The sequence below is a fragment of the Dermacentor albipictus genome, chromosome 8 (genome assembly GCF_038994185.2).
Source record: "Dermacentor albipictus isolate Rhodes 1998 colony chromosome 8, USDA_Dalb.pri_finalv2, whole genome shotgun sequence".
Classification (NCBI taxonomy): domain Eukaryota; kingdom Metazoa; phylum Arthropoda; class Arachnida; order Ixodida; family Ixodidae; genus Dermacentor; species Dermacentor albipictus.
In genome coordinates this window covers 86530493-86556345 of record NC_091828.1, presented here as the reverse complement: position 1 = coordinate 86556345, position 25853 = coordinate 86530493, and the positions used below count along the sequence as shown (strand labels likewise).

Here is a 25853-nt window from a genome sequence, read left to right as displayed (position 1 = left end):
ATACGCACACACACAAAAAGAAGAGGAAACGGTGTAGAGAAAATACTGGGTGCTTACCGTATTTACTTAACTATAGGCCGGCTCGGATTCTAAGCCGACCCCAGATAGACTGAAGCCAGATAAACTTACCTTGAATGTTGGCCGAACAAAAAATGTGTGGACAGCAGTCACAAAATGAAAACAACATTTATTGCACAAGAACATGCTGAGCTCATTCGACGTCACCACCGCTGCTGTGGTACGGTAAATGCCATCCTCGTTGTGGCGCACGCACAAAGCATCTCCCATTGCCCCATCCAACGATGGACATTTTTCTCATCTCATCAAGACCCACCTGGCTTGATCGCTTGACGATGCCTCTGTGGCTAGCACAACTTTTCATTTTAAAGCGACATTATAGTGGCATTGCCTGTTTGGGGCCATTATGATAACGCCACACCGCGCACCGATACAACACAGGTGAAAATGGTGACGTCGCTTGTGTACTTCAGTTGGCTACTGACGTGGTTAGTAGCGGCTGCAATACTGACTCTTCTAGATGGCACTAGCTAAGCACCATATTTATCAATTTCAATTAAACACTGACGCGTTTCTTTAATATCCTCGAATCTAAGTCAGCCCTAGAGTTTTGTATATGATTATCTGAAAAAAAAAAAAGCTACAGGCCTAGGTTCAAATGAATATGGTATTATACAAAATCTCGACCACTTATTGTAAACGTGAAGCTTAACAGCTCTATACAAGAAAAATAAAGAAGGTATCACTGACAAGAAAGTGAACATTGCAAGAAAATGAAAAGCATCGTCAATGAGCCGGGCTTGTCCATGGCCGTTTTTTACAGATACGCGAAGTCGTACTAAGCTGGTCTGTTGCATGGGAGGGGTTGTTGTGCTTGGAAATCTAGGCAAAATAGCATTCGCGCATTTCACCCCGATCAAAATGTGGCTGCCACGGCACAAACTAAAACTCACACGCTCAGCAGCGGAATGCCACTGAGTTCTTTCAACATATTTTCACATATAGAATTTAGTTTTTTTGACAGAGACTTGTATTCACCTGACTGCCACTGTTATGTAATCCTCACTTGTCACAAGACGTGCCTTACTGCATCAGTAGGTTCTCTAAAGTCGTCACAGATTCTGTAGCAAAAAAGTCTTATCTAATCATATTGCACACATGACGTGAATGCCCGTGTACATTCTTGAATTTAAGCATGCAAGAGCGATTATTGTAGAATGTGCTATGATACATGTAAAACAGAGAAATGACTGGAACCGTGAGATTAGATTTGCACAACTGTGCTCCCTACTTATCATTGTGCTTTGAATGTACATCGGTTTTCTGGGCACAAATTCTCCCAATAAAGAGTTAGATTCACGACTCATAGTCTTGGCACTGTCTGGTTCTTCAACATCACTGCAATGTGACAGTATACACACACCGGCATCTTTTGTGCGTGCTGATCAGTGTAGCTAGTTGACGTCGTCGGCGAGCTCTTACCGGGAATGTTGTGCACGGTGACAGCAACCACCAGCAAGAAGATGCGCTTCCACCTCTTGAGGTTCTCGGCCGTCTCGGCATCGTTGACGGTCGGCATGGTGACCTGCGTTGCCGTCAGCGGCTTCTTGCGCAGCTGCACGTTGGGATCTGCAAGGTGAGGGCATGCGATGCCCGTGTAATGGTTAGCGTGAAGGGGATGATTGCTGTGACAGTGATACCGTATGGACTCGCGTAAGGTCTGCACTTCTTTTTTTTTTCTCACAACTTTGAGGAAGTGCGGCTCTTGCACGGGACCGAACCTTTTGGTCCTAATGAAGCCGGCGCAGCTGGCCTCTTGTGCGCACATCGGATCCCCGGACGTACCATTACATCGGAGGTCAATGCACAGCTCTCGCCATTTGGCAGCGGCATGCGGAAGCACGCAGCGCATGTATCATCGGGGCACCAAACGTGACTACTCCTCTGTTGGAATTTTTTTTCTGCAAACTTTGGCCTGCCAAGTTAGGGGTGCCGGCCTCGTATACAGCTGCAGCCCTTACACAAGTTTATACGGTAATTAAAGGAATGGACAACCAATTTTCATGGTACCCATATCTTTTTTTTTTTTCGTGCAACATAAAGGCTTGCCGGTCAAGCGGTACAGTCCTACAGTGGTAACACACAAAACATTGTAGAAACTTTTTTCATCTGAACTTTTTGATCTATCAGTCGCAGTCATGAGGTCGAACACTGAAAGCGTACTGGAGACAGTGGTAGGCGAGCATGATAATGATTCTACATTGGCGCTGCCGGGATGTGGTAGAATATGCCAGTATAGTGCTACTCATGTACAGTCAAACCCGCATATCTCGAACTCACAAAAAAACTGGAATTAGTTCGATATATCGTGTAATTTGGTATAGAATGTTTAAAGAAATTGACAATGTACAAAACGCACCTCATTAAAAGTATTCGTTACTTTCTAAATACATGTACCGCGGGCATATTAGCGCGAGAAATAGTCGCCGATCTTCTGCTTTTTCACTTCGAAAGCATTGCTTAGCATACACTTTTCAGCGCAGTCGAGCGACTGGGAACAGCTGAGCTCACAGCCTTCTATGGACGCGCAGTGGCGGCGAACAATGCTCAGTGCATGAAGTGAGACAGCGTGAGGTCAGCGAGCTATCCGGTAGTCGCAACATCGTCGTCAATGAGACAAGGTCTGTAGCCACAGTCCCATCCCAAACGGCACCAGGGAACTCGGACAGCTGTCTTAACAAATCGTCAAGTTCCTTGAGTGGTTCAACGATGTCGAGGGGTTCAATGCAATCTTCAAATGAGCTGGCGCCAGCCTCGCCGGAAACACTCAGTCCACAATGACGGAAACAACTTTGAATTGTTTCTTTCTTGAAGTCGTTCCACGACGCATTTAGAATCGTTATTGCGCCCAGGAGGTCAATTTTCAACTCCCGCCCAGTGCAAAGATTTAGCAAAAGCTGTTGCACAAGGCGCTTTCTATAGCCTGCCTTCAGCGCATGAATGACACCTTGGTCTAAAGGCTGCAGCACCGACGTTGTGTTCGGTGATAGGAAGCGAAGCTCGATGTTGCTGATGCTGACATTACAAAGGTGAGCGGAATAATTATCAATTAGTGAGCAGACCTTTCTGACTTTGCTTACCAGGTTGTCGTCTCAGGACTTCAGCCATTTTCCAAAAATTTCGCTTGTCATCCAAGCTTTTTCGTTGGACCTGTAGGTCACCTACAGTGCATTTTTTAAGCACTGCGGCGATTTGCTTTTTCTGATCACGAGTGGTCGAAGCTTGGTCGATCCCTCGACGCTGGTGGCGAGCAACACCGATATTCGGGCTTTGTTAACTTTCCCGCCATGGGACTTGTTATCACGACATGCCAGCATTTTGTTTGGGAGCATTTGCCAGAACAAAGCCGTCTCATCGGTAAATATATAGCGGGGATGGTATCTTGTCGTGATGTCGCTCCAATTTTCTTCAATCCATTTGTTTACACTCCTGACGTCCACCGCGTGGCTTTCGCCGGTGACAGCCCGGCCAACAATGCTGTGGCACTCTTTGAAACACTTCAGCCAACCTGAACCGCCTTTGAAGTCGGGTCTGTTGAGAATGAAAGCGAGATGCTTCACTTTCTGCTCAATTATAAAGCCAGAAACGGGGATGTTTCACAACCTGACATCAAGGAACCACTTGTACAGTGCTGCCTCCATGTCTTCATATGCAGCATGTACTCGTCGGGCGCCGGTAGCACCAGGCCTCTTGCCCACCTTAGCCCTAATGTCAGCTGTATCTTTTAATAGCGTATTTAACGTGCTTCTTCGGATGTTGTAAGCTGCGGCGACACCTGACTTCTTTTCTCCGTGTTCAACTCTTCCGATTATCTCTATCTTTGTGGATATTGTCAAATTCTTCCGTTTTACGGCAGCCATATCTTAACGGAGTGGAGCAGTGGAGCATTGAATTCCGAGAATGCAACAACACAATCTCGCAACTGAACAAACTGAACACTACTGCAGTTGAGGCGATCTTCTTGGTGGTTTGGGTGAGAGAAAAGACGCACGAAGGCGCACGTAGCTGTGAGAGAGGTGGGTCGAACCACTTTTTCTAGAGGGCGGCTGTCTGAAAGGGAGTGAGAGCAGTGCCGCACATGCGCAGTTGGGCTAAACCACTTTGTCTGGGACGGGGGTGTCCGCGGCAGGCCCGGCCACCGCGCGGGAAAGCCAACTTCTGGGACAATTTCGCAGTGCTTGAAGTTCGATATATCAAGTGCAGCTGATATTTTTGTTCGATTTAACCATACTTTTTGAGATATATTCTCAATGTAACATTACGGTGTTCAGAAATTGTTCGATTTAGGGGATAATTCGATGTAAACGAGTTCGATATAGTTGGGTTCGACTGTAGAGTTGGTTCCCATTGATGGCTCAATTAGCCGATGGCATTTTTAATCTTACAGGGAGACAACAGAACTCTGAGTACTCACAGGCATACAAAAGCACGCGTGTGTGTTCCACCATGCAATGAGGGATGCAACAGCTCACGACATTTATGCTGTTCCCCTTAATGTCGCAAAGGCAGCATTGCTCGTTAGTGTGGACTTTTCTAGATCATAATACACATAGAAAGAAGTGCAAATGCCTATATAATATCAAGACTATATGACATCAATTCTTTTGTTCCCTGCTACAACTATCAGTGTAGCTATCACTGCATCACCGCAGTGTCGATAAGGATTCGTATTCCAAAGCAACTTAAGTCACGAGGATCACTGTAGTGGCAGGATCCGGATCGTTCACTTAGCTACTCTAGCTACTCTAGTTAAGCCTAATAAATGAACTAATTATTTTATTAGCCTCACTAGCCTTAATTACCCACAATTAAGCTTCATTAGGCTTATATAATTTTACCTTGATTATTCTGATTAGTAATTATTAACCTTAACTACTCTTGTACCCCTTCAGTACTCACTCTATGTAACCATAATCGCAAATCTGAGTAGTCATATGCAATCATACACTTTTAAGCAAAATTGCACCCTTTTGCCACACAACAATAATCGTCATCTGTCTTGTCCGCATTCATTTTCTTTAACGCAGCGAGCCCAGTACTTCCAAGTCCCGAACGGCATGCCCGTCATCAGCATGACAGAGCATCCTCGACAGGAAAGTTGCGAGCGCAGCGTTCTCAAGGAAGGAAACGGAAGCAAGACAGATGACGATTATTGTTGTGTGGCAAATGTGCACCCCAAAGGGTGTACATTTGCTTAAGAGTAGCATTTGCTTAACAGTAGCTAGCTGGGTGAGTTGGAACATCTTCATAACTATTACACACAGCGTGCACTAAAACAACACGGACGATGATCACAGGTGCTAAGCAGGTATGGAGGATAACATACATGGTTACCATCTGCATTGAAAGTTTACTTGCAGTTTCTGCGTGTTTGTGCATAAAATCTTTTTAAATTAAAAATTGAACTACTGGGTTATATGCCCCAAAACAGCAGAGTGGGTTATGAGGAACACCATAGCGGTGGGCTGAGGATTAAGTTTGACCATGTGTTTAATAAGCACCGATATTTTGGCAAGTTAGCATCTGTGTATTCCATCCCCGTCGGAATTTGGCCAGTCGGAAGCAGCGTAAGGCCTTAGCCACTGAGCCGCTGCGGCAGGCACCCTCCTGCACGCGCGCAGCTATGTGCAGACGATGTTTATGTAATAACGAAGCACCGTTAGGTGTGCAGAGTAGCCCACTGCCAAAGGAAGCGTTTTAACAGGCTGCTTGCACTCTGATGGCACTCTAGTTGCAAGAGCCAGCTGAAGCTTTGTCAATACAGACAAACCTCGATATAACAGATATACTATAGTGAATTATTGAGCATACCGAGGTAAATATAAAATGTTTCTCACCAATATCAGTACAGTGTGAATATATGCTAACAACGAATATCAGATTAAAGACGGCACCTTCATGTAAGATCCAACTTTGTTTTAACAAGGTTCAACTGTACACCTGTGTACGTACGGAATGGTCCCAGTGCCACCAACCGCAAGTCATCATCTGCAAAGCTGTTGAACTGTTCCATGCAGAAGGAAAAGCTTGCCCATTCTCTACACTCGTGTGCTCCCTCTAATGGGGGACAGCATTGACCCAGAGGTGCTTGCAACAAAACGACAGTTTTGCCGCAAACTGCATAAATAGTTTGCATATGCTGGCTGAATAAGCAGCTACAATTTACTTGTCTGCCTCAGGTCGATGACAATTTTTTTCTCTTTTCGTGAAACTGACTGCGCCCTGTGGATTCTCGTGTAGCTGACTTGTCGTTTTCAGCACTTCTTTTCAGTAATACAGTTTCACTCTGCTAGCCTCCTGGTCGGCTCAGATGGCAGAGCAATCATCCCGAAAAGGCATTGGTAACAGGTGTGACCCTCACACCATGACAAATTTTTCTTGAACTGCAACGCTTCCTTTCTGGGAAGCCCATACATGTTTTCTTTGTTCATCATCATCATCATCAGCCTGGTTATGCCCACTGCAGGGCAAAGACCTCTCCCATACTTCTCCAACAACCCCGGTCATGTACTAATTGTGGCCATGTCGTCCCTGCAAACTTCTTTATCTCATCCGCCCACCTAACTTTCTGCCACCCCCTGCTACGCTTCCCTTCCCTTGGAATCCAGTCCATAACCCTTAATGACCATTGGTTGTCTTCCCTCCTCATTACATGTCCTGCTCATGCCCATTTCTTTTTCTTGATTTCAACTAAGATGTCATAAACTCACGTTTGTTCCCTCACCCAATCTGCTCTTTTCTTATCCCTTAACGTTACACCCATCATTCTTCTTTCCATAGCTTGTTGCGTCGTCCTCAGTTTAAGTAGAACCCTTTAGTCTCATGCTACTCTTGGGCGGATGATCTTGGGTAGCTGACAACCTTTCGCTCTCATGAGAGTTTTTTCGCCTAGTGGATTTCTACAGAATTGACTTGCTCCATCAAGTGAAGATTCTTTTTTTTCTTTACGTTAACGCTCAATATTTCAAAATGTGTTTCTTATCTAATGTTCGACCGATTATTTCAAAGAAGCAAAAAGAACAAAGGTCAATTTTCTTTTCTGTGTTATCTCTATCATCATCATCAACTTATTTATGTCCACTGCAGGACGAAGGCCTCTCCCAGCAACCTCCAAGTCTCCTGTACTCCTGTGTTTTTTTTTTTTTCAGCATGTCCAATGTTTCCTAATTGAAGTGTTAAATAGAAACATGGCCTCAGGCGACTTCTTCAAGCGGTTTCAGGTGCTGGCAACTCAACCCTTCATGCGTGTGCCAGGGACGGCGAGGGAAGTGCCAGACAATGACTGCTGTGAAGAAACCCGCGATTATTATGCTCTCACTGCACGGCCGTCATTTGTTATGTTACTAGGGGACACGCGTTCGCTGCACGCATTGACTGAACTTTCGTCTACTCGTAGCGACAGCCTGACAAAGGTTCCGATACAGACGGTCTAGGTCAAAGGCAAGCATACTGTATTTTTCCGTGTATAACCTGCACCCTCAATTATAACGGTCCGGAAAGAAAAGAAATCTGAGGACACCTAAGAACTTACGAGTCGTGAATGCAAAAGCATTCGTGTCCAATCGAATGCCGCTGAGTGGTCCTTCGAGTTATGAACTCCTCGCAGGCAGGCGAGCGTGTTGAGATGCTTGGCGTGTTTTGATTTGGCTATACCGAGGCACAATTAGAAGGCAGGCGAGAGCTTGCATGGACAAAGAACACACCGACAACACACGCTCCCGAGAGCGATAGTGAGAATGATATCGTGCCGCCACGACACCCTCTGCCTTCACACAACATCTGGCGCGCTGGTGTTCTGTTTCTCCCACTCTGCTCCATTGAGACATGCTCGTGATGTGGCGTTGCAGCCAATGGGAATTTAGGCTGCTACAGACGCCGGACGTTGGCTTTTTTGCCCAATGAGCTATATCACACTTTCAAATAAAAGGATGTATCCACGCATGTAATCTGCAGAAATAATTGCTGAAACAGTCTCCATCCACGGATGCATGACTCGTCCAAGTCATATTTTCGGCCAGTGGTTCTGTTCCCTCATTCTTCAGCGATGCTGACAAAGCTGGATTCACAGGCCGGATGTTATTGAGGACGAATCAGTCATGTGATGTGTGACGTGAATCGGATTACTTTGCAGTTAGCATTCACGTGACAGCGGATAACAGTGTGGACGGAGCAGCACTCGCTTGAGCAACGGCGATGGAGCAAACGCAATGAAGCGGAAAATCCTAAAGGTGATTTGGCTCGCCACCGTATCGCGAAGCGCTTTGTGTGGACCGAAGGAGCACTGCGAAAACAGTTGACATATGAGCTTGCTGGCGCCACGTGTGCTATTCGCCAACTACCAAATGCAAAATGGCAACCCGTAAAGAGGAGGTGAATGGGTGACCATGAAAGAGGAGAGAAGGGAGCTTCAACACACACAAGTGGGGAGAGAACGGAGTTCCCTAGAAGATTAAAAAAAAATTAAATTAAAAAAAAAACTGAATGGCAAAGAACCTTGACTTGAGGTGCGGCTTCATGGCGGTGCGGTGCGTGCTGCCGTGAAGTCACACTTAAAGGTGGAATTTGTATATAACCCGCACTACAACATTACTGCAAATTTTTTTTGTTGAAATTTTGGTGAGGGTTATACACGATAAAATAGGGTATGTGCATTCCGGGCACTGCCCCAAGAATGTCGTAACTCATAGACACCAATGCGTCTTGTACTAGTTACGTTAAATTGAAGGTATCCTCGAAAGTGACCATTCAAGAATACCTTCATTTGGCCACTTGTGGAATAAATCTACTAATTTTTTGTTGAATCTGATATTTCCAGTCTCCCGATTATTAAGACTTTATGGTGGTCCCCGATGAGTCCAAATTATCGGCCGGCAACTGCCGTAAAATATTTAAAATGATTGTGTTGGTGGTCACCATGCGCATTTTGATGTTTGTCTTAAGCTTGGTCAACAAAAATTATGTCATCCAGAATTGGTCATTTTTATGATCAGCGACAGAGAAACATCCACTTCAGAGATGGTTGTTGCTGAAACGAAATACAAGAACATTACACAAAAACATGCAGCTCAGCGTCGTACAAGAATTGCAGCAGTGTCTCTCAAAACTTGTCCATCACTCAAGGTTATAGCTGTCACCAGACCTGCATGGGCATGCCCCGACTTTGTAAAGGAACGCAGGACGATGGTTAGTACTTTGCGCTAGGTGCACACAGTTGTGACAAGGAGTGCCCTTCGATCCCAGCTGTCAAGGGAAAAGGTTTGTTCCAACTCACCTGAGTACCCATTCCGATAGGCGAGGGCCGACTCCTCGCCCGTCTGAATGTGGCGCTTGAGCACCGACTTCTTCTCCAGCTGCATGGCCAGGGCCAGGTCTGCCTTGTGGCCATCCTGCAGAAGGCAGAACATCATCATCTTCACCCTCTTTATGGTTATCCTCGTAATTATCAGCTCATTTTCTCAAGCGAAGCTTTCTTTGCAAACCTTTTTCTCGGCTTTGCTGATCATGGCTGCTGCTGGGTGCTTCTGCTGTTGTGTCGCACGGCTCAACAGACGAAAGCAGACGTACGCTAACGAGTTGGCACACACGTATAGACATCTGGGGTGTAATCTTAGACGCGTTCCAAAATAGAACGGAGGCGGTCCGTTCCACTGAGCCGCACACGATTGGTCAATTTGAACCGTGACGAATGCCATGACGTCAATTGTGACGTGATATCTGCTGTCAATCATTCCATGCCGTCTGCTATTGGACAAATGCAACGGAACGTACCGCCAATTTCTTTATGTAAAGAACGGACCGCCTCCGTTCGATTTTGGAACGCATACAACATTGCACTCCTGTACTACACTTAAAGATGTGCCAGTCGGTGGCTCTACCCTCTGTGGAATTACGCAGTGAAACAATGAATGCTACCTGAATATGCTTACTGCAAAGATAAATTAGCCTTCAAGCACGTCATCCAAACAACAAACCAAATTGATTTCATTGGCGCTTTCTACCATTTTTGTTAATTGTTAAACGGAGCAGCATCTCGCCTCAATCCCATTCTCTCCTGCCAATGCCAACCAGCCCTTTGACATGCCCCTGCTGTTGTGCGAGAGCTTTGTGACATCTGAAGGTTTCTTTTTTTTAGATGCTGTGTTTCGTGGTGGCACTGCGTCGTGTTTCTTCGCTGCCTGGGCTGATATCGTGTTCCTTCTGCTTAAATGTCTAAGCCACATTTAGTTACTCTGAACTATTTCTTTTTATTTACAAACAATTATGTGGAAGTCACCATGGTCAAACACTCCCTTCATCTCGATTACAAGTTTCACTCATTCAGGTAATTATTGCTCAAAAATAGTTGCTTTCGCAGGCAACATATTTTTGAAATCCTAAAGTAAGTTGCTGGAAAAGTGTACAGCAAAAATTATCTGCTGCGTAACCTTTATTAGCTTTCAAAAGAAAAATCTCAAGTTGAGTTGGTGAGGCATTAATCTGCAGCTTTATTTCCCAGGATCTATTAGAGCCAGGACACTGAAACTTGCCTGCAACGTAGATGTATGTTTCCTCTGTCTGTGGTGCAAAATTAATACTTATAGCAAGAGCTTGGATTGGCCGGTCACGAACAGTATATGATAAGCACAGCAAGGAATAGAATTACACAGAGGGAATCCTTACATTAAACTAATCCATATTGGCCCCTGGGTAACATTGTGAGAAGCTCCACAGTGGCCGCACTTGAGAAACAATCACAGTAAGTGGTAATGTGACGGCAGAGTGATTGCATCTGCTGCCAGTGAAGCATCTCAAATGATGGCATCTGTGTCGGAGCCAGCAAATCAAAACAGACCCGGGGAAACTTACATAGGACGGGATGAGCTTGTCCATGGCGTAGACAAACAGCGCGCCCAGAAAGAAGCCGAAGCCAACGGGAATGAATGCCAATCGGCCGTAGCCCCCCGCTGACTCGGCAATCTCGATGGCCGGCGCAAGCAGGGACCAGAATGAAGCTGCCAGCATGACCTGAAGATGTGAAAGCACAGAGGAAGTAACCAGTGACTAGAAGAACCGAGATTTCATTTTGGGAGGTGTTGCACCACCGTTAGCCTATCTTATGGCCACTGCAGGATAAAAGCCACTCCCAATTAGTATTCCTGTGCTGCATCAGCTGACAATATCTTATGGCCATCTAGCTAACTAACTAGCTAACTCTCCTACAGTCCTTGGAATCACTTCCTTCATCTAAACCACCCATTCTGCAGACTAATTGTTATCTCCTCTATGTATTTCAGGGCCTGCCGACCCCACCACTTCATCTTAGAGTGTGTTCCAATTATGGCCAGCAATTGAGACAGTCTAGATAGACATCTAAAAAAGCAGATAGGAAGGTGCGAATAAATTTTCTTGTGTGCAGACAATTTGCCCGTCAAGTTTTCAAGCTCCTTGCTCAGCAGCCATCTTGTTTGGACAGCAACGTAGCCTGTGTTATTTTAAACTACAATGCCGTCTTTGCAAAGCTGTCTTCTTTGACGACTTCGTCAGAATTGAAACGAGACTTAAAGCGGCCTTTGTCCACTTTGCCATCTACTCACTGCCAATGGCAAGTACTGGAACACAGCCTTAATCTCAAGTAGAATATCAGCTACACATCTTCCCTTTAATCCACACCACTTTCTTCCTGTCTCTTGATGAGCTCTCATAGTTTATAGTCTGGCCCCGTAATCAGTCTATGCCATTTTCTCAGTGCTGTGTGTGTTACAATTATCAATGCATTCACAGTGAGATTCGAATTACTAGTTCTGGTATACGCATCCAAACAAAATTAGTATTATACTTCACTCCTGGCCACATTGGTCACATGCACCAAATGGCAAGACTGAAAGTAGGCTAGCTTTTCTGCAACAGAATTCGAAAGATTGCCGAGCACACACGCGACCTGTGCCTTGAATGGATGAGGTTGTACTAGCCACCATCTGTGCTCCACTCTTAAAACCCCTTAACTGCCTATGACAAGTTGACCCACCATGAACTGTTAGCAATTTTTGCACATGTGCATAGGTGCAGTTTCTTTTCATTTTTGATAATACACCATGACTTTTGCTATTCTTTTTCAATAAAACCAGTAAACATGCAATAGGAATCCGTGGTATCACAGTGTTTAGAAAGGAATGGTGCAAAATATGGAGGTCTGAAAACAATTTCACACTTATCAAATTAAAAAAAATATATTTGTCGTGGCAGTTTACAGGTTTAATATTATTAGCAAGGGAGTGACAACGCTGTACGCTGACACCTTACTAAGCTGTCAATAAGCAAGAGGCACAGGACTATTATTGGCCATCAGTGACTGTGTTCAAACAAACACCTAGTCGTCAAGGGGTATTGGTACATATTTGCAAGGTTGTACAAGCTCTACTCCATGTTCCTCGAATGCAAAATAATGATATTTAGCAGGTACAAAGGTTGGCATGCACTTATACATTAATTTGATACCATAGTAGGTCTCGAATTGCTCGACCTGACATCATCCACATTAGTGTAACATAATGACAAAGAAGAAAAAAAGTTGCTGACGATGTGTAACAACTGGCTAGGTTTATCGACACTGCCGTTAAAAAGTATAAAAAATAAGCAAGAGTGCTGTGCACGATTTTCCTAGCTGTGTTTACTTGTGGCAGTGACAGTAATTGCAGGAACAAAGCGAGCGAATGTACTGTGATGCCATGATGCATCTGCCTTTTGTGTACCAAAACCATGACTGGCTCACAGAAACAAATAATGTAGTAAATTATTTAGATCACTCTGATGCTTGCCACTATAGCTTGTGGAACCTTTAGATAGTTTGGACATTCATATCATGCTTAAAAAAAAGAAAACATACAAGTAAAAAAAAATTATGTCAGTATTCGTATTATTAGTATTAGTAGGCCCAGCCGACTAAACTGCTGGTACTGATTAAAGTTCTCTCTCTCAGTATTCGTTTATGTCAACAGTCGGCTACTAACTACACAATGTCAGAGAAGACACTACAAGAGAAGACAAGGGAGAGAGACTGTGTTGTTTGGAATTCTGATATGCGTTTCCTCATGTGTTGTTTTCGGAGTTGGAGCAGTTGATAGCCCCCCCTTTATGTAGCTGCCATGGTTGCTTGCAACATAAACAGCGCCAGTGCGTTCCTGGCCCTGGAAATGCTCTGGTTATCGACCGAACATTTGCCGCAGTTAGGCAGACAGACTTCCTCCTGCTTCGTTCTCAATCGAATGCTGCATCACTGAAATCCAGGTCAGACGGCTGCAGCGACTAGCCGAATCTACCATCAAATGCACCAGTGTGGCACTAAAGCAAATCAATCTTATTCTGCTGCACAGCTGGTCTGAGCGCGAGTGACACTATAGTGTGATATTTTCCTATTCTGCATTTGCATTGTACTCTTTGTACTGCACTTGGATTGCCTTCTGTTGTATACTCTCTTATTCTCAATTTTTTTTTACCATTTGTCCTCCCCCTATTTCTCTTTCCACTATTAAGGGTAGCAAACTGCATATTCCCATCTGACTAACCAGGTTGCCTTCCCCTTTAATTGTCTCTCTCTTCGTCGTTTCAGAGAACCGATTATAAGCACATATGAAGCAATGAGTTACTTGCGACATCATAAAGTGTCAGCCCAGTCATTTGGTGCCAAGTCTGGTACCCAAGAAAGACACTTTTTTTTTAGAGGCTCGGTTCTCCATTGGTGCCTTGAAGGAACACTAAACAGAGACACTCAGACAGTTTACACTCATTAAAGCATTATTTCAAAGCATTATTTTGGGGGAATATTGTGGTAATAGGTCGTTCACTACATAAGAAAGTGAAAGTAAAAAAAAAATTGGACCAATATCCCAGCGCCAGTATGTCAGTGAGACATCACAGATCTCAATGTATACTTTCGTATTAGTGTTTTTGTGGCTGAGCAGAAGTTCTTGGAACTTCTCAAGTTCAGTCAACTCTTTTGGAATACAACTTAGTCAATCGTTACTGATAAAAAAATAAACTAGGCCCGAGCAGACAATGTCAAAATGTATGACATCGCGGCAAGCTATTGCACAAACTTCAAGGCAGCGTTACCACGTCTCTTCGGTTCTTGGATCTTTCCTGGCCTGCCATGACTCTTCTGGTGGTGGGAGTGCTCTTTTTTTATTGCAGAACAGTTATCTGCTAATGCTGCTCAACTTATTTTTTCTCTTTAGTGTCTCTTCAAGAAAAATGCAGGAGGGTTGTTTCGGTCCTCAAAGAGTATTACTGTATTCATTCGGTACACTAGTAGTGTCACTGGGTGATCCCTCAACCAGTCAGTACAAAAAGTACAACAACAATAACAAAAAATTAAAGCAGCATGTTCATTTGAGCTGGTTTGTGCATCTTGTCAAACAGCAGATTGTTTGAACGGCGTGACACAGGACGAAGACTGTCCTGTGTCGCACTGCTAAAAAAAAAAAAAAACCTGCTGTTAAACAACAAAGAATTTCATTGATCAGGCAGCAAAATGATAATGCAGAACTTCCAACTTACCCCGGCGGCGAATCCAAGGCTGCCATCTAAAATTTTTCGCTGCAGAGACACAAACACCAAAAAATAATCAGACAGCTGACTCACAATCGTAAGTTTCAACTCAAATAAGCATATAAGAACAAGAACATTGCTGTTACGGTCCCTGATGGGAGTGACAGTAATGACAAATAAATATCTAAATGTGTATATGCTTTAAAGGTACAACCGACACAACCAAAAATAAACAATGTGCATGTACTGTTACGTCATTCTACAGTTTCTGTGACTGCAATTAAAGGTAAAAAACATTCCGATTACCTGGAACATTCATACAGCCATTGTGTGTGCCTCATGATGACGTCATATCAATGCCATTATGTTTTTGTTATTTACCACTAAGTGCACCTGGGTTAAGAAATCTTGAAATAGGAGACGACACGGGCAGGAGCCACAGAGTTGTCACAATGGGGTAGAGATGCTGCAGAGAAACCACGTAAGCTTTTACAGTAAATAGCCAATGAAGAAGAAAATGGCTTGCTCCTGAGTCCAAAATTTGTTACTGAAAATGAAGAGGTAGGGCAAGATCTGCCTTTTAAAGAGCTGTAACTACAAAAGGAAAAAAGATCTACACAATTGTGCCTTTGAAGACAAAACTCACCACACAGAATTGTGACGCATGTTCAATATGATTGGTCAATTGATTGCCCGACTAAAACGCTGCTTCTTTCTTATCCTTTTCATGGCCAAAGCCAGATGGCAACACTGCACTGTTGCTAGGTTAGACAAATTTCAAGATGTCAATCTTCTTAAAGCCTTCTCAAAATGTTCTTAACAGCTGTCATTCTCAAACAGCAAACGTCTGTTACCACTGTCAAGAAATGAATTATGATGAGAGTCATCACCGAGGCATAGTGACATATGACATCATTGAGACTGTCATGGTTTTCAAGCCGCAATTTCAGATTAGATCTGTTGCCCCATCTGTCAATCTCACTTATGTAGATTGAGTGACAGAAAATGCTGCAAAGGTAGGAAAAAGTGAACTCGGCGATAGTTAAAATTGGTCTTTGTCCTATTACACAATCCAGCAATTGTGGTCTCCAGCTTTATTAAAGGAATACTAATGTATATACTCGAAATCGCAGAAATTCTTGCCACACACTTCTAGTGCATAAAACGATGATACCTAGCAGGTGTGAAGGTTGCAAAACACTCAGATTTAATTTGTTACTAAAGTTGGTCTTGAAGTGCAAAACCTGGTGTCATCAGCATTGTCGTGACGTCACTACACAGGTCAAAATTTGCTGACATTGTGAAGCAACGAAGCTAGGTACGATGACATTGCTCACAAAGAAATATCCAAGAGTGCTGTGCGTGTTACTTTTAGCTGTGCTCATGTGTGTAGACTGCATCGATCACAGGAACGAAGTGAGCCAGCGTACTGTGCTGTCAAAATGCATCCATCTCCTGGATACCAAAGCCGAAGCAGGCGTGTAGAGAGAAGTGCTGACCGCATTTCTGCTCTTGCTTAGAAACTTCATGGAGGACACAGGGCTTCACCATCACACTGTGTTGTAAAAGCGTATAGCTCAAAGTGGCTACAATAGGACAACACCAGACCGGGACGAGAGCTCCCTCGTGCGGTTCATCTATAGTGTTTTGCTGTTTCAAGCATGATTTTGTACCTGGCCTCCTTGCTGTATTACTCAGTGGTAACATGTGCAAAATGCCCCTGTGTGTTCACAATAAACCTTAGTTAGAAGTTAGCACTCGTTCCAGTCCGGTGTCGTCTTCTTTTTACTGCTCCACGCTTATGGTCTTACAAAACAATGAAACACTAACTGAACCAACCCAATCTGCTACAATTCTAATTCGCAGCCACATGCAGCAAAACTTTTAGCAGAAGGGCAACCCAGCAAAAAAAGCAGCACAGCTCAACCTCATTACAATGAAGTCCCATCTGACACGATTTACCTTTGTTATATCCAATATTTGTTATAAAAATATATCTGTTACATGGTGATATCGGCGAGAAACACTTTAAGATTTCATTGGTTATATCCAATAATTCATTATATTGAGGTCTGATTGCATTATAGTAGTTAATAATTTGTGCACTGTGATGCTTAGCAGCCTTTTTCAATAGCTTAGAAGCCTTGCAGCTTCATTTAACACAGAAAAAGCAAAGACAAGTCGAACATGTCATGCCAGTGTTTCCTTAACTCAGCAATGTCCAATCTAGATCAAGGAAAATTAGAATAACTTGTTCAACTTCATTTCTGGTCCTGTAGAATACACTAGTAAAAAACAATGAAATGCTACTTGATAAAATAACTAATTAGTACATCAGCTAATTAATTAGTGAGCATTTTCCTGTACTATCCACAACTGAAACATCACTCGAGCGCAATCAAAATGCTTGCATAGGCTGTGCGATAGGTATCTCATTCTTAAACAAAAATTCAGAAGCGTCAAACATGGCGCAGCATATATAATATGCCGGGCAATACCGGACTGAAATCACAAGCAGTTTTTCCCCGAGAAGCTTGTCTTGATGGCTGCCAGAGGTGCACTCCTTTTCTACCACCTTGCTGCAGTTGTCTCAGGCCTCTCATCAATCCCATGATCAAACCAAGACTTCACAGCAGCAAGCTTCACTTGAGGTTGCAATTGTTACAATGTTTGCAAGGGTTTTGTGACAACCCCATTCGCAAATCAGCTATATATTTCTGAGCGCGGTATACCACATCAACATTGCTCACATTGAAGGTTCAATAGGTGAAGTTCGCAGGACTGTGATGTTATTTTCTATTACGTTGTTACAAAGTGTAAGTTTGACCTTTCATTTCTTTTTTGCAACTTTGTCACTTTCAAGAATATTAGTAAAGAAACTGATTGCCTGTACCGAAAATCTGCACCATACAATAAGAAAATCTTAATTAAAAAAAAAATTGCAATAGACCTCATCCAAGTTCAGTGCAGTGAGTGCCTAAAGAAATGACCTCTTCCGTCCATGTATGTGCGTCAGTGAGTCTCCACTATGTTAACTTCAACAAAGTTCACACTGTCCATTAAAGCAAGAACCGTTTTTCTCAGCCAACATGTTTTATTAATAGTTCATATTATTTCAACTCATGCTGTTCTACAGGAAGACAGGGTGGCAAGAGGAAAGAACATAGCATATACGTAGAAATATTTGCTTGAATAAAATTTTCAGTTAAAGACTGTCAATATAACATATAAAGAAAAGAGAGTAGTGCGCTTATTTTAAACAAAACAATAAGAAATTACAATTAAATTATAATTCTTGCAAGGTGAATAAGCTACTGCCAAGTAAACCACAAACTTCATTATTTCTTGAATGCGATCTTCATCTTGCTGTATACTGCGAGCGATAATTCTGATGTCTAATCCCAATTATGCGGAAGCTCTGCATCAGTCTCCTATCTAATGCGTAGGAGCAGAAAAAAAGAAGCGTTTTTTTCGGCATCCTCCACAATGATTTCAATATGCTTGATTAAGCATTTGAAGGAATAGGTTTAAATTTACTGAATGTGGCAGCACAACTGTTGTATTAGACCATCAATTAAGATATGTTGAAAGCCTCAAGCTTTAGATCTAATGAGGTCTTGAACTTACCACTGAGCGACAAGGAACGAAATCACAGTTCTCTGAACTGCACCCATTAACTGCAATTCTGTCCGTTTTTAGTAGAGTTACAGATTGGTAAACTTCGTGGTTCAGTCTGTTTTTCTCCTAATTTGTGACAACGTTCTTAAAATGCTGATGTCTGTAACCAGAATCACACTTTTTTTTTTACAGTTGGTAGACCTTTAGCTTTACATCTTAAGTTCAAGAAATTTCATACAAATCAGTTCAAGGAGAGCATTTCTCCATAGGATATGGTGGTATGACAGACATTCCATGTGGGTATGACTGAAACGCAAATCTAGACCTCCTTTTTGTGTTGGAGAACTGAGCTTGTTGACTTCACTTGACATGCGACACCACTAATGTCAAGCTGCCCACTTTTCTGTGACAAGCAATGAGCCATGTCAAGACTGCATTCCGTAATGCCATAGCATCACATTTCACTGCGCACCTGCTGAAGAAGCCGTAGCTCGTCAGAAGTTGGATGCATAGTGCTGTTAGGTCTCCGAAGCATTTACGAAGCTGCGACACTTAAAGGGACACTAAAGTGAAAAATGCTTTCTTCTGCATCAGTAAATTACCATTCTACAACATCAAAAACACCACTCTTACAACGATAAGACGTTTGGTAAGCCAAAAAAAGCACAAGAACAAAATACGTGTGCCGACGCCTACTTAAGTTTCCGCACCTGAGGGCTGCGACGTCTTGGATTTTGATGGCATCTTCTAGGGCCTACTAATTATATATAGCGGTACAGACTGACTACATTGTGTTCTAAACGAACCAAATATTAAACATGGCAAGTTTCGTGAACCTTTATTCAGCCAACGCAACCCAAATGTGATAACATACTTCGGAATCCCTGACGTCATGCTGACGTGCCGGCATTGGGGTTTCGCCACGAAATTCAAATAGATACTTGGACCTTTAATTTCTCATCTAATAATCAAACTATTTTCTTGAAATGACTGCCTGAAGGGTTCTCACACAATGCTTCATTAGTCTAAACTGATTTATTCTTTCGCTTTGGTGTCCCTTTAAGGACATGTCACAACAATAACACAAAAATTGTGTTAGGTGCTTGGGATAATAATACACAAGTAGGGGCTGTAATTAAAATCTATTGCCTACTTTCGACTCAACACACAAGTGATGACATTCTTGTACAACATAAGATATTAACTTATCTGAAATGTGCCAAAGGTACATAGTGCATTATACAGAGCAGTGGATGGGAACAGACAATGACTACATGAAAAACAGAAAAAGCATACTGTATTAGGAATACGATAAAAGTGAAATAATAGAATGCAAAACTCTGCACCGTATTGAATTCTAAAAGAAAAATGAACGCCAGTCACATGTTCACAGACATAAATCACATACAATATCGCATAAGAAAAACAAAAATACAAAGAAGAAAATTAGCTGTTCTGAGACTGCAAAGCACCGTATATATACTAGCAAGGATAGTAGTATGAATGATCAAGAGTGCTGCATGTAAATAGTGTTTTCTCGAACATAAGCACCTTTCCCAAAAATTCAAAGGATATTTATTACACAAACCTAAGCTTTCGAATGCGCAGTGCCAGTGTCTGAATTGGATGTTGCAGTGGCGTCCTTTGGATTTAGTATGTTTTGAGGTGAAACGCGCGTGGACAACAACACACATATGAGAGATACACACATACGCAGGGCGCCTTGTATGTGTATCCCTCTGTACGGTCCGAGGTTAGGTTCACTATAAAAATGTGTGTCAAAGAGCGAAAGGCCCGAGAACCGTTCAGACCAATGGAAGGAGCCAAGAAGCTGATGTTTCATCTGACCTCGCAGCTCGAGGCACAAGACACACGTGCCGGAGCATGCCATATTAAAAGGCGGCCGAGGAGGATGACATGATGACATGTTATGTGTGTCGTCATAGACACGCGTTTCACCTCAGAATACGCTAAACCAACACGTCCAGTTTCCCATCCTAACGTTGAATTTAGAGCGGCAAGCAGTAAGCCGCAAAGCAGATAACACTTCGTGCGTTTAAAATGAGGCAGGACAAGCATGTGTCGCAAGGTCACTTGTGCCTGTATTTTCCTTTGTTTTCTGCGCAGGACCTGTATGACTGCCTCCAGCTTGCTTGACAGTTACACTTTGCATTTGAAAGCGGCTGCGATTATTCAATTTGCAGAAGTATCAATGGGTTTGGTGACAAATAAGCATTCAACAATACTGAAACATTCGAGATGGGAAGACGACAGTATCACTCAGAATGCAAAGGCTAGCACTTTGTGCACTTTACTTCACAGTATATTACAGTAACAGTAAAAAGGAAAGTTGGAGAGCCTGTGTGCTGCATAAAACCGATAGCTCATGGTGTTGCAGAGTTACAGAATGGGTTTCAAAAAAAGAGGAAATGCAGTGAAGGATGGCTAAGGGTTAGGTAGTATGAAAAGATTTTATGACAAGATTTGACAAGATAATCAGAGATCTCAGCAAAAGGTGTCGACCCTGCAGTGAACTTGAGAGATCGTGACCACAATGGGAGGATAAGACCTTGTCCCCAAACCAGGACACTCGAGCACAGTGTGCAAGGACAGAATGTACCGAACGCAACAATGGAGTCAAGTCGAGAGAGTATTGCTGAATTCTTGCTCCTTAGCTGGCAGAATGTGTTCATCATTATCAGCAGCAGCAGTAGCAGCCTATTTATGCCCACTCCAGGATGAAGGCCTCTTCCATCAATTTCCAATAACCTATTATCTTGCGCCAGCTGATGCAACTTGCTAATTCACTAACTTTTTTCACACCACCTAGTTCTCCGCTGTCCTCAACTGTGTTTCCCTTCTCTTGGCACTCACTTTGTAACTCTGATAGCCTACCAGTTATCTGCCTTCAGCATTACATGGCCTGTCCAGATTTATTTCTTTCCCTCTATGTCAACTATAATATCGGCTACCCTATCTGCTCTCTAAGCCACATTGCTGCCTTCCTGTCTCTTAACGCTACGCCTAAAATTTTTTATCGCTCCTTCGCTCTTGCACTGTCCTTAACTCCTCAAGCTTCTTTGTTAATCTCCAAGTTTATGCTCCATATGTTAGTACTGGTAGAATGCAATGATTCTACACTTTTATTTGCAAAGGATAGCGGTAAGCTGCTGGTCATGACATGGTAATGCCTGCAGTTTGTGCTCCAACCCATTTTTATTCTTAGTTTCCTTCTCACGGTCAAGGTCGCTTGCGATTAATTGGTCTAGATAAGCATGCTCTTGCACAGATCCTAGGGGCAGATTGACAATCATGAATTCTTGTTCCTTTGCCAAGCTATTGAACATTGCATTTTGGTATCAAGAACATCTGCTTTTTCAAACCTTTCGTGATGTATTCACTTGTTTTTCAAACGTAAATGTTTGAATAAAGGCTGCTTTGCGTCTACACTAGCTGAATCTATGCTTTTTATGTGGAGGAGGATGACATGATGACATGTTATGTGTGTCGTCATCCACACGCCTTTCACCTCAGAATACGCTAAACCAACACGTCCAGTTTCCCATCCTAACAACGTCCATTTGAATGATCAAATGGATGATCCATTTTGTTGCAGATGGCTTTTAAGATGCCAGATTGGAATATACATATGATGGGCAATTGTTGCTCAGAAATTAATTTGGTGTTCCCTTTCATACTGCTCACAACTGAACACATGATTTGTGTCTCTATGCATAAACAAGGCAATGTTTGAGATTGTTAGCAGAGGTCTTTGGACTTGACAATTGTATTCATTAAAAATTGCCAAAAATCAAAAATTTTCAGCAAACGAAACCACGAAGTTTGCAACTCTGAGCAATGAAAAATGATATGAGAATTGATGATAGTTCACGACAATGAATATATACATGTATTCCGTCAGTCTTCTAGAGCGCTGCCTCAGTGTGTACTAGGAAGATAGCACAGATATTCTGCACACTTCTGATTGCATGTACACATGATAAATTTTGGGGGCAGCTAGTGTCAAGAACACACACACCAACAAAAAAGAAATGATGTTCATTTTCAACTGATAGTCTGGAAATGTCACATAGAATCAAGCATAAACCTTGAGGTAAGGATATTTATTGCAAACCAAAGAGAAGAGGGACCGGCCAGAGAAGCCTTTTAACTATAAAGAGCAGGTCAGCACAGATTAGGACACCGTGTCTTGAGGACAGATCGAAACGCCAAATCGTCAGAAACAAAGGGCCTTCGCTTCAAACCTTACAGCAGCACATGACTAAACTTTGTGACACCTGTGACGAAACCAACGTTTTCAAAAATCCAACATGAGCCTAGAACACAAACATAAAAATCACGCAGAAGGTGAACAAGATGTCACTACAAACATGTTGGAAAAACTATTTCAATTGTCCCCGCCATTAAAAGCCGGCCAAGTCTAAATCGAAGGACAGCAATCAGACTTGCAATGCACTTTATCCAATGCACTTCTGCTCATGCCATATGGCTTTTTAACTGTGCCATATAATCATTTTTTTGTTGTTGCAATTTTGTACGTGCAGGACATTCACTGTCTTCTGGCCTTTGTAAGCTTGATAACATATGAAACCCAGCATATAACAGTTTCCTGTTGGGGTGGGGAGGTTTAGAGTAAGCGAAGAAGACATTTATTTACCGCTTTAGTGGCTAGGGTGAATGTTTTGAGCTCTCACACAAAAGCCATGTTCACAATGAATGCCATTATCATGAGCCTATTTTATACACACTGCCAGACAAAGGTCCATCCCAGTTCTCTCCAATTACCTCTCGTCTTGCGTCACCAGACTCCATTTTAGGCCTGCAAATCTCATTTCATAACGCCAGTTAGCTATATCCTGACCTCAACAGCGTTTCCTTTCCCTCTGCATTTATTTTGTCACTCTAAAGTAACACCGGTTATCTGTCCTATACAATACATGGCCTGCCCAGCTCCCATTCGTTTCTCTTAATCTGAACTATAATACCGGATATCCCTGTCTACTCTCCGGTCACGGAATGTCACAGGAATGTCACACCTATAATCTTCATTTGTTTTACAGCTCATAATGCAGTCCTTGGCTTCTCATGATTCTCTTGTTATCGTACAAATCTCCACTCACTGGGTTAGCACTGGTAGTATACAATGACTGTAAACTCTTCTTTTTCAGCTACTATGGTAGTTACTGTTCATGACATGGCAGTCATGACAATGAATGCAAGGTCATAAAACAGTTTCTTACATACGATTCACGACATCTCCGTGACACCTAGCATTGAGGATAAGCCAGATTTGTGCAACTGCAAATCACGCTTGCAAGTCATCAAAACGCACACACACAGACACAGGCTCATAGGTGTGCTTGTCACCGTGAAAGCAGACCTTCTATTGTTCAATTCTACAAACCCACATGGGCTTTCTTTGACTGACTGATGGAAGGAATGATTGACTGGGCCTCAACAACGCAAAGCAACACAATATTATAAGAGACAATTTATTAAAGAGCACCAGAATAATTGTGACCCTCTGGGTTTCTTTCGATGGCATCATCACTTATTTTCCTTTCCACACTGGGGCATTACAATTATTTACATATAGCGCTACCTCAATAATGTGAGACAGCGCAGGCTGGGCCCAAGAAATACATACATATAATCATGCCATACAGACTACCCAGTAAACTAGATTGTCTGAAAGCGTAATGAAAAAAAAATTGAAAAAATTATGCAGTGCTGACAAACAACGTGATTAAGTAATTCCTGAGCAAATGAGAGGAGCATGAAGTGTGCATAATGTGTAACACAAAGTAAAACAAAAGTCACGTGTGGGTTATGACAGTAGCACAACAATAGATGCAGTTCAAAGGTAGTCGTAGCAACAGTCCTGGAGGTAGAAGTGTTAATGAAAAAGAAGAAAGTAAGGACATAATAAGGCATGATACAAGAAAGTCTAATAGAAAATTTATGAGAGCAGAAAATTTAAATGCGAGGCAAGGGGGGGCTTGTGGGAGATGTGCTATCAGTTTGGATTGGTTTCAGTTTATTGGTTTGAAATGCACAGTGTGTCATTTGCAAACATGGAAAAGGAGGCCTCAGAGTGACAATGAGTGATGACAATGAGTTTATTATCATCATCATTATTATTATTGTTATTATTATTACACAGTCATATAACTACAAGGGGAGTGTAATACAAAAGCAGCTCCCTAAGTGAAGCACTGTGATTGGACCTGTTGTGACGACAAAAATCAAAGCTTAATTAGAACAGCAGCTGAACAAAGTGGTCAAGTACACAACAGGTAACAAATGTAGACAAGCAAATACTGAACATGGAAAGAGTATCGGGAGCAAAACAAGAAAACCAAATATGTAACAGGACCAGAATACATCTTGTGATACGCACTACGAGGCGCGTACCTTCGGCAATTGTATAAAACTTGTGGCATCCACAGTGTGGAACAGTAAGCCATTCTAATGCGCTGTAATCAAGTCTCAAAAAGCTTTGCGGGGTTTTGCTCCATGACAACCGACTCGGGCAATCAATTCCAGTCGTCAAATGTGTTTGGAAGAACGACTTTGTTAGAAGAGTAAAAACCGATCTGCGCGGTCGCATAACGAACGAATTCACTGACTATGACAACAGAGCACTTGCGACTAGAGTCGCACAGCTAGTAGCGCACACCGCAAGTCGCGATTTCATTTGCCATCGGAACGTGCCTGCAGCACGCAAGTCGAACGCAACAGCGGCACGAAATCGATCGGAATGTACTGGTCCTTTCTTTTTAATTCGACAGTTTCCGGTTCACACGTTACGTTCTTAAAGCGCCGACTGCCTGAGTTGAAAACAGCACACAGCAAGTCACGAGGCCGCCGGCATCGGCAGTATGATAGCGAGATCCGATACAGTTAAGAAAGCACGCCCGATTAGCGCGTCGGATTACGCGCAACACCAACTTTAGATGTCACGTACGCGTTATTAGGACACAACCGTACGAAGCCGGAAAGCGCAGCTGGCGCAAGCCGCACACTGAACCATTCACGACAACGGGCACCCACGGAGGAAACAGCTGTTTGAGATCGCCGCCGATCCGCTGGTGAAGCTGTCGCAGACTCTCACCTTGGTCGAATTGAGCACGAAGACGAGTGCGGCACCAGCCGCGGTCATTCCCCAGGTGAAGAGCGTTCCCAGGACGGCCTGGTTGAGGGGCGACACTCCGTGTATCATGGCTAAACGGGCGTAGTTGACGGGGAACGTCCCGATTTCACGTACGCGGACTGTGAAAACACGCGGAACGCCGCAAGCTACGAGGCCGCCATGCGATAAACGAGTGACCGGCAGCGCCCCGCACCAAGGCGGCGTCGCGGCGAACTAATCGCATCGTGAAATAGCACTACACTATAATAGCACCCTTTGAAGAAGAACGTAGGACTACGGATTTGACTACTACCGACACGACTGAAGAATGCGCCGTTTTGGAGTACTTCATGAAGCAAGCTGACAATCACGTCCTCGTCTTCTACTCTGTTCCTGCAAGGTCAGGCAGCGCGGCTATGGGTAGCCGAAATCAATACATTTAAGTGCAGAATTTCGACTTCTATTTTCACCACGGCAAACC

At 43.1% G+C, this 25853-nt stretch overlaps 1 protein-coding gene across 1 annotated transcript in view; it reads right to left on the bottom strand.

Moving 5' to 3' along the window:
* The window catches only part of Zip48C (Zinc/iron regulated transporter-related protein 48C), a 47962-nt gene extending 22314 nt beyond the window's left edge, over nucleotides 1–25648 (bottom strand). The window contains exons 1-5 of the mRNA XM_070523665.1: nucleotides 25355–25648; nucleotides 14611–14649; nucleotides 10924–11082; nucleotides 9350–9464; nucleotides 1501–1647 (exon numbers count right to left, since the gene is read on the bottom strand). Of these exons, the coding sequence (XP_070379766.1) occupies nucleotides 1501–1647; nucleotides 9350–9464; nucleotides 10924–11082; nucleotides 14611–14649; nucleotides 25355–25462 (568 nt within the window). The 5' untranslated portion in view covers nucleotides 25463–25648. The remainder of the gene's footprint in view (nucleotides 1–1500; nucleotides 1648–9349; nucleotides 9465–10923; nucleotides 11083–14610; nucleotides 14650–25354) is intronic.
* Between the last annotated feature and the right edge of the window lie 205 nt (nucleotides 25649–25853).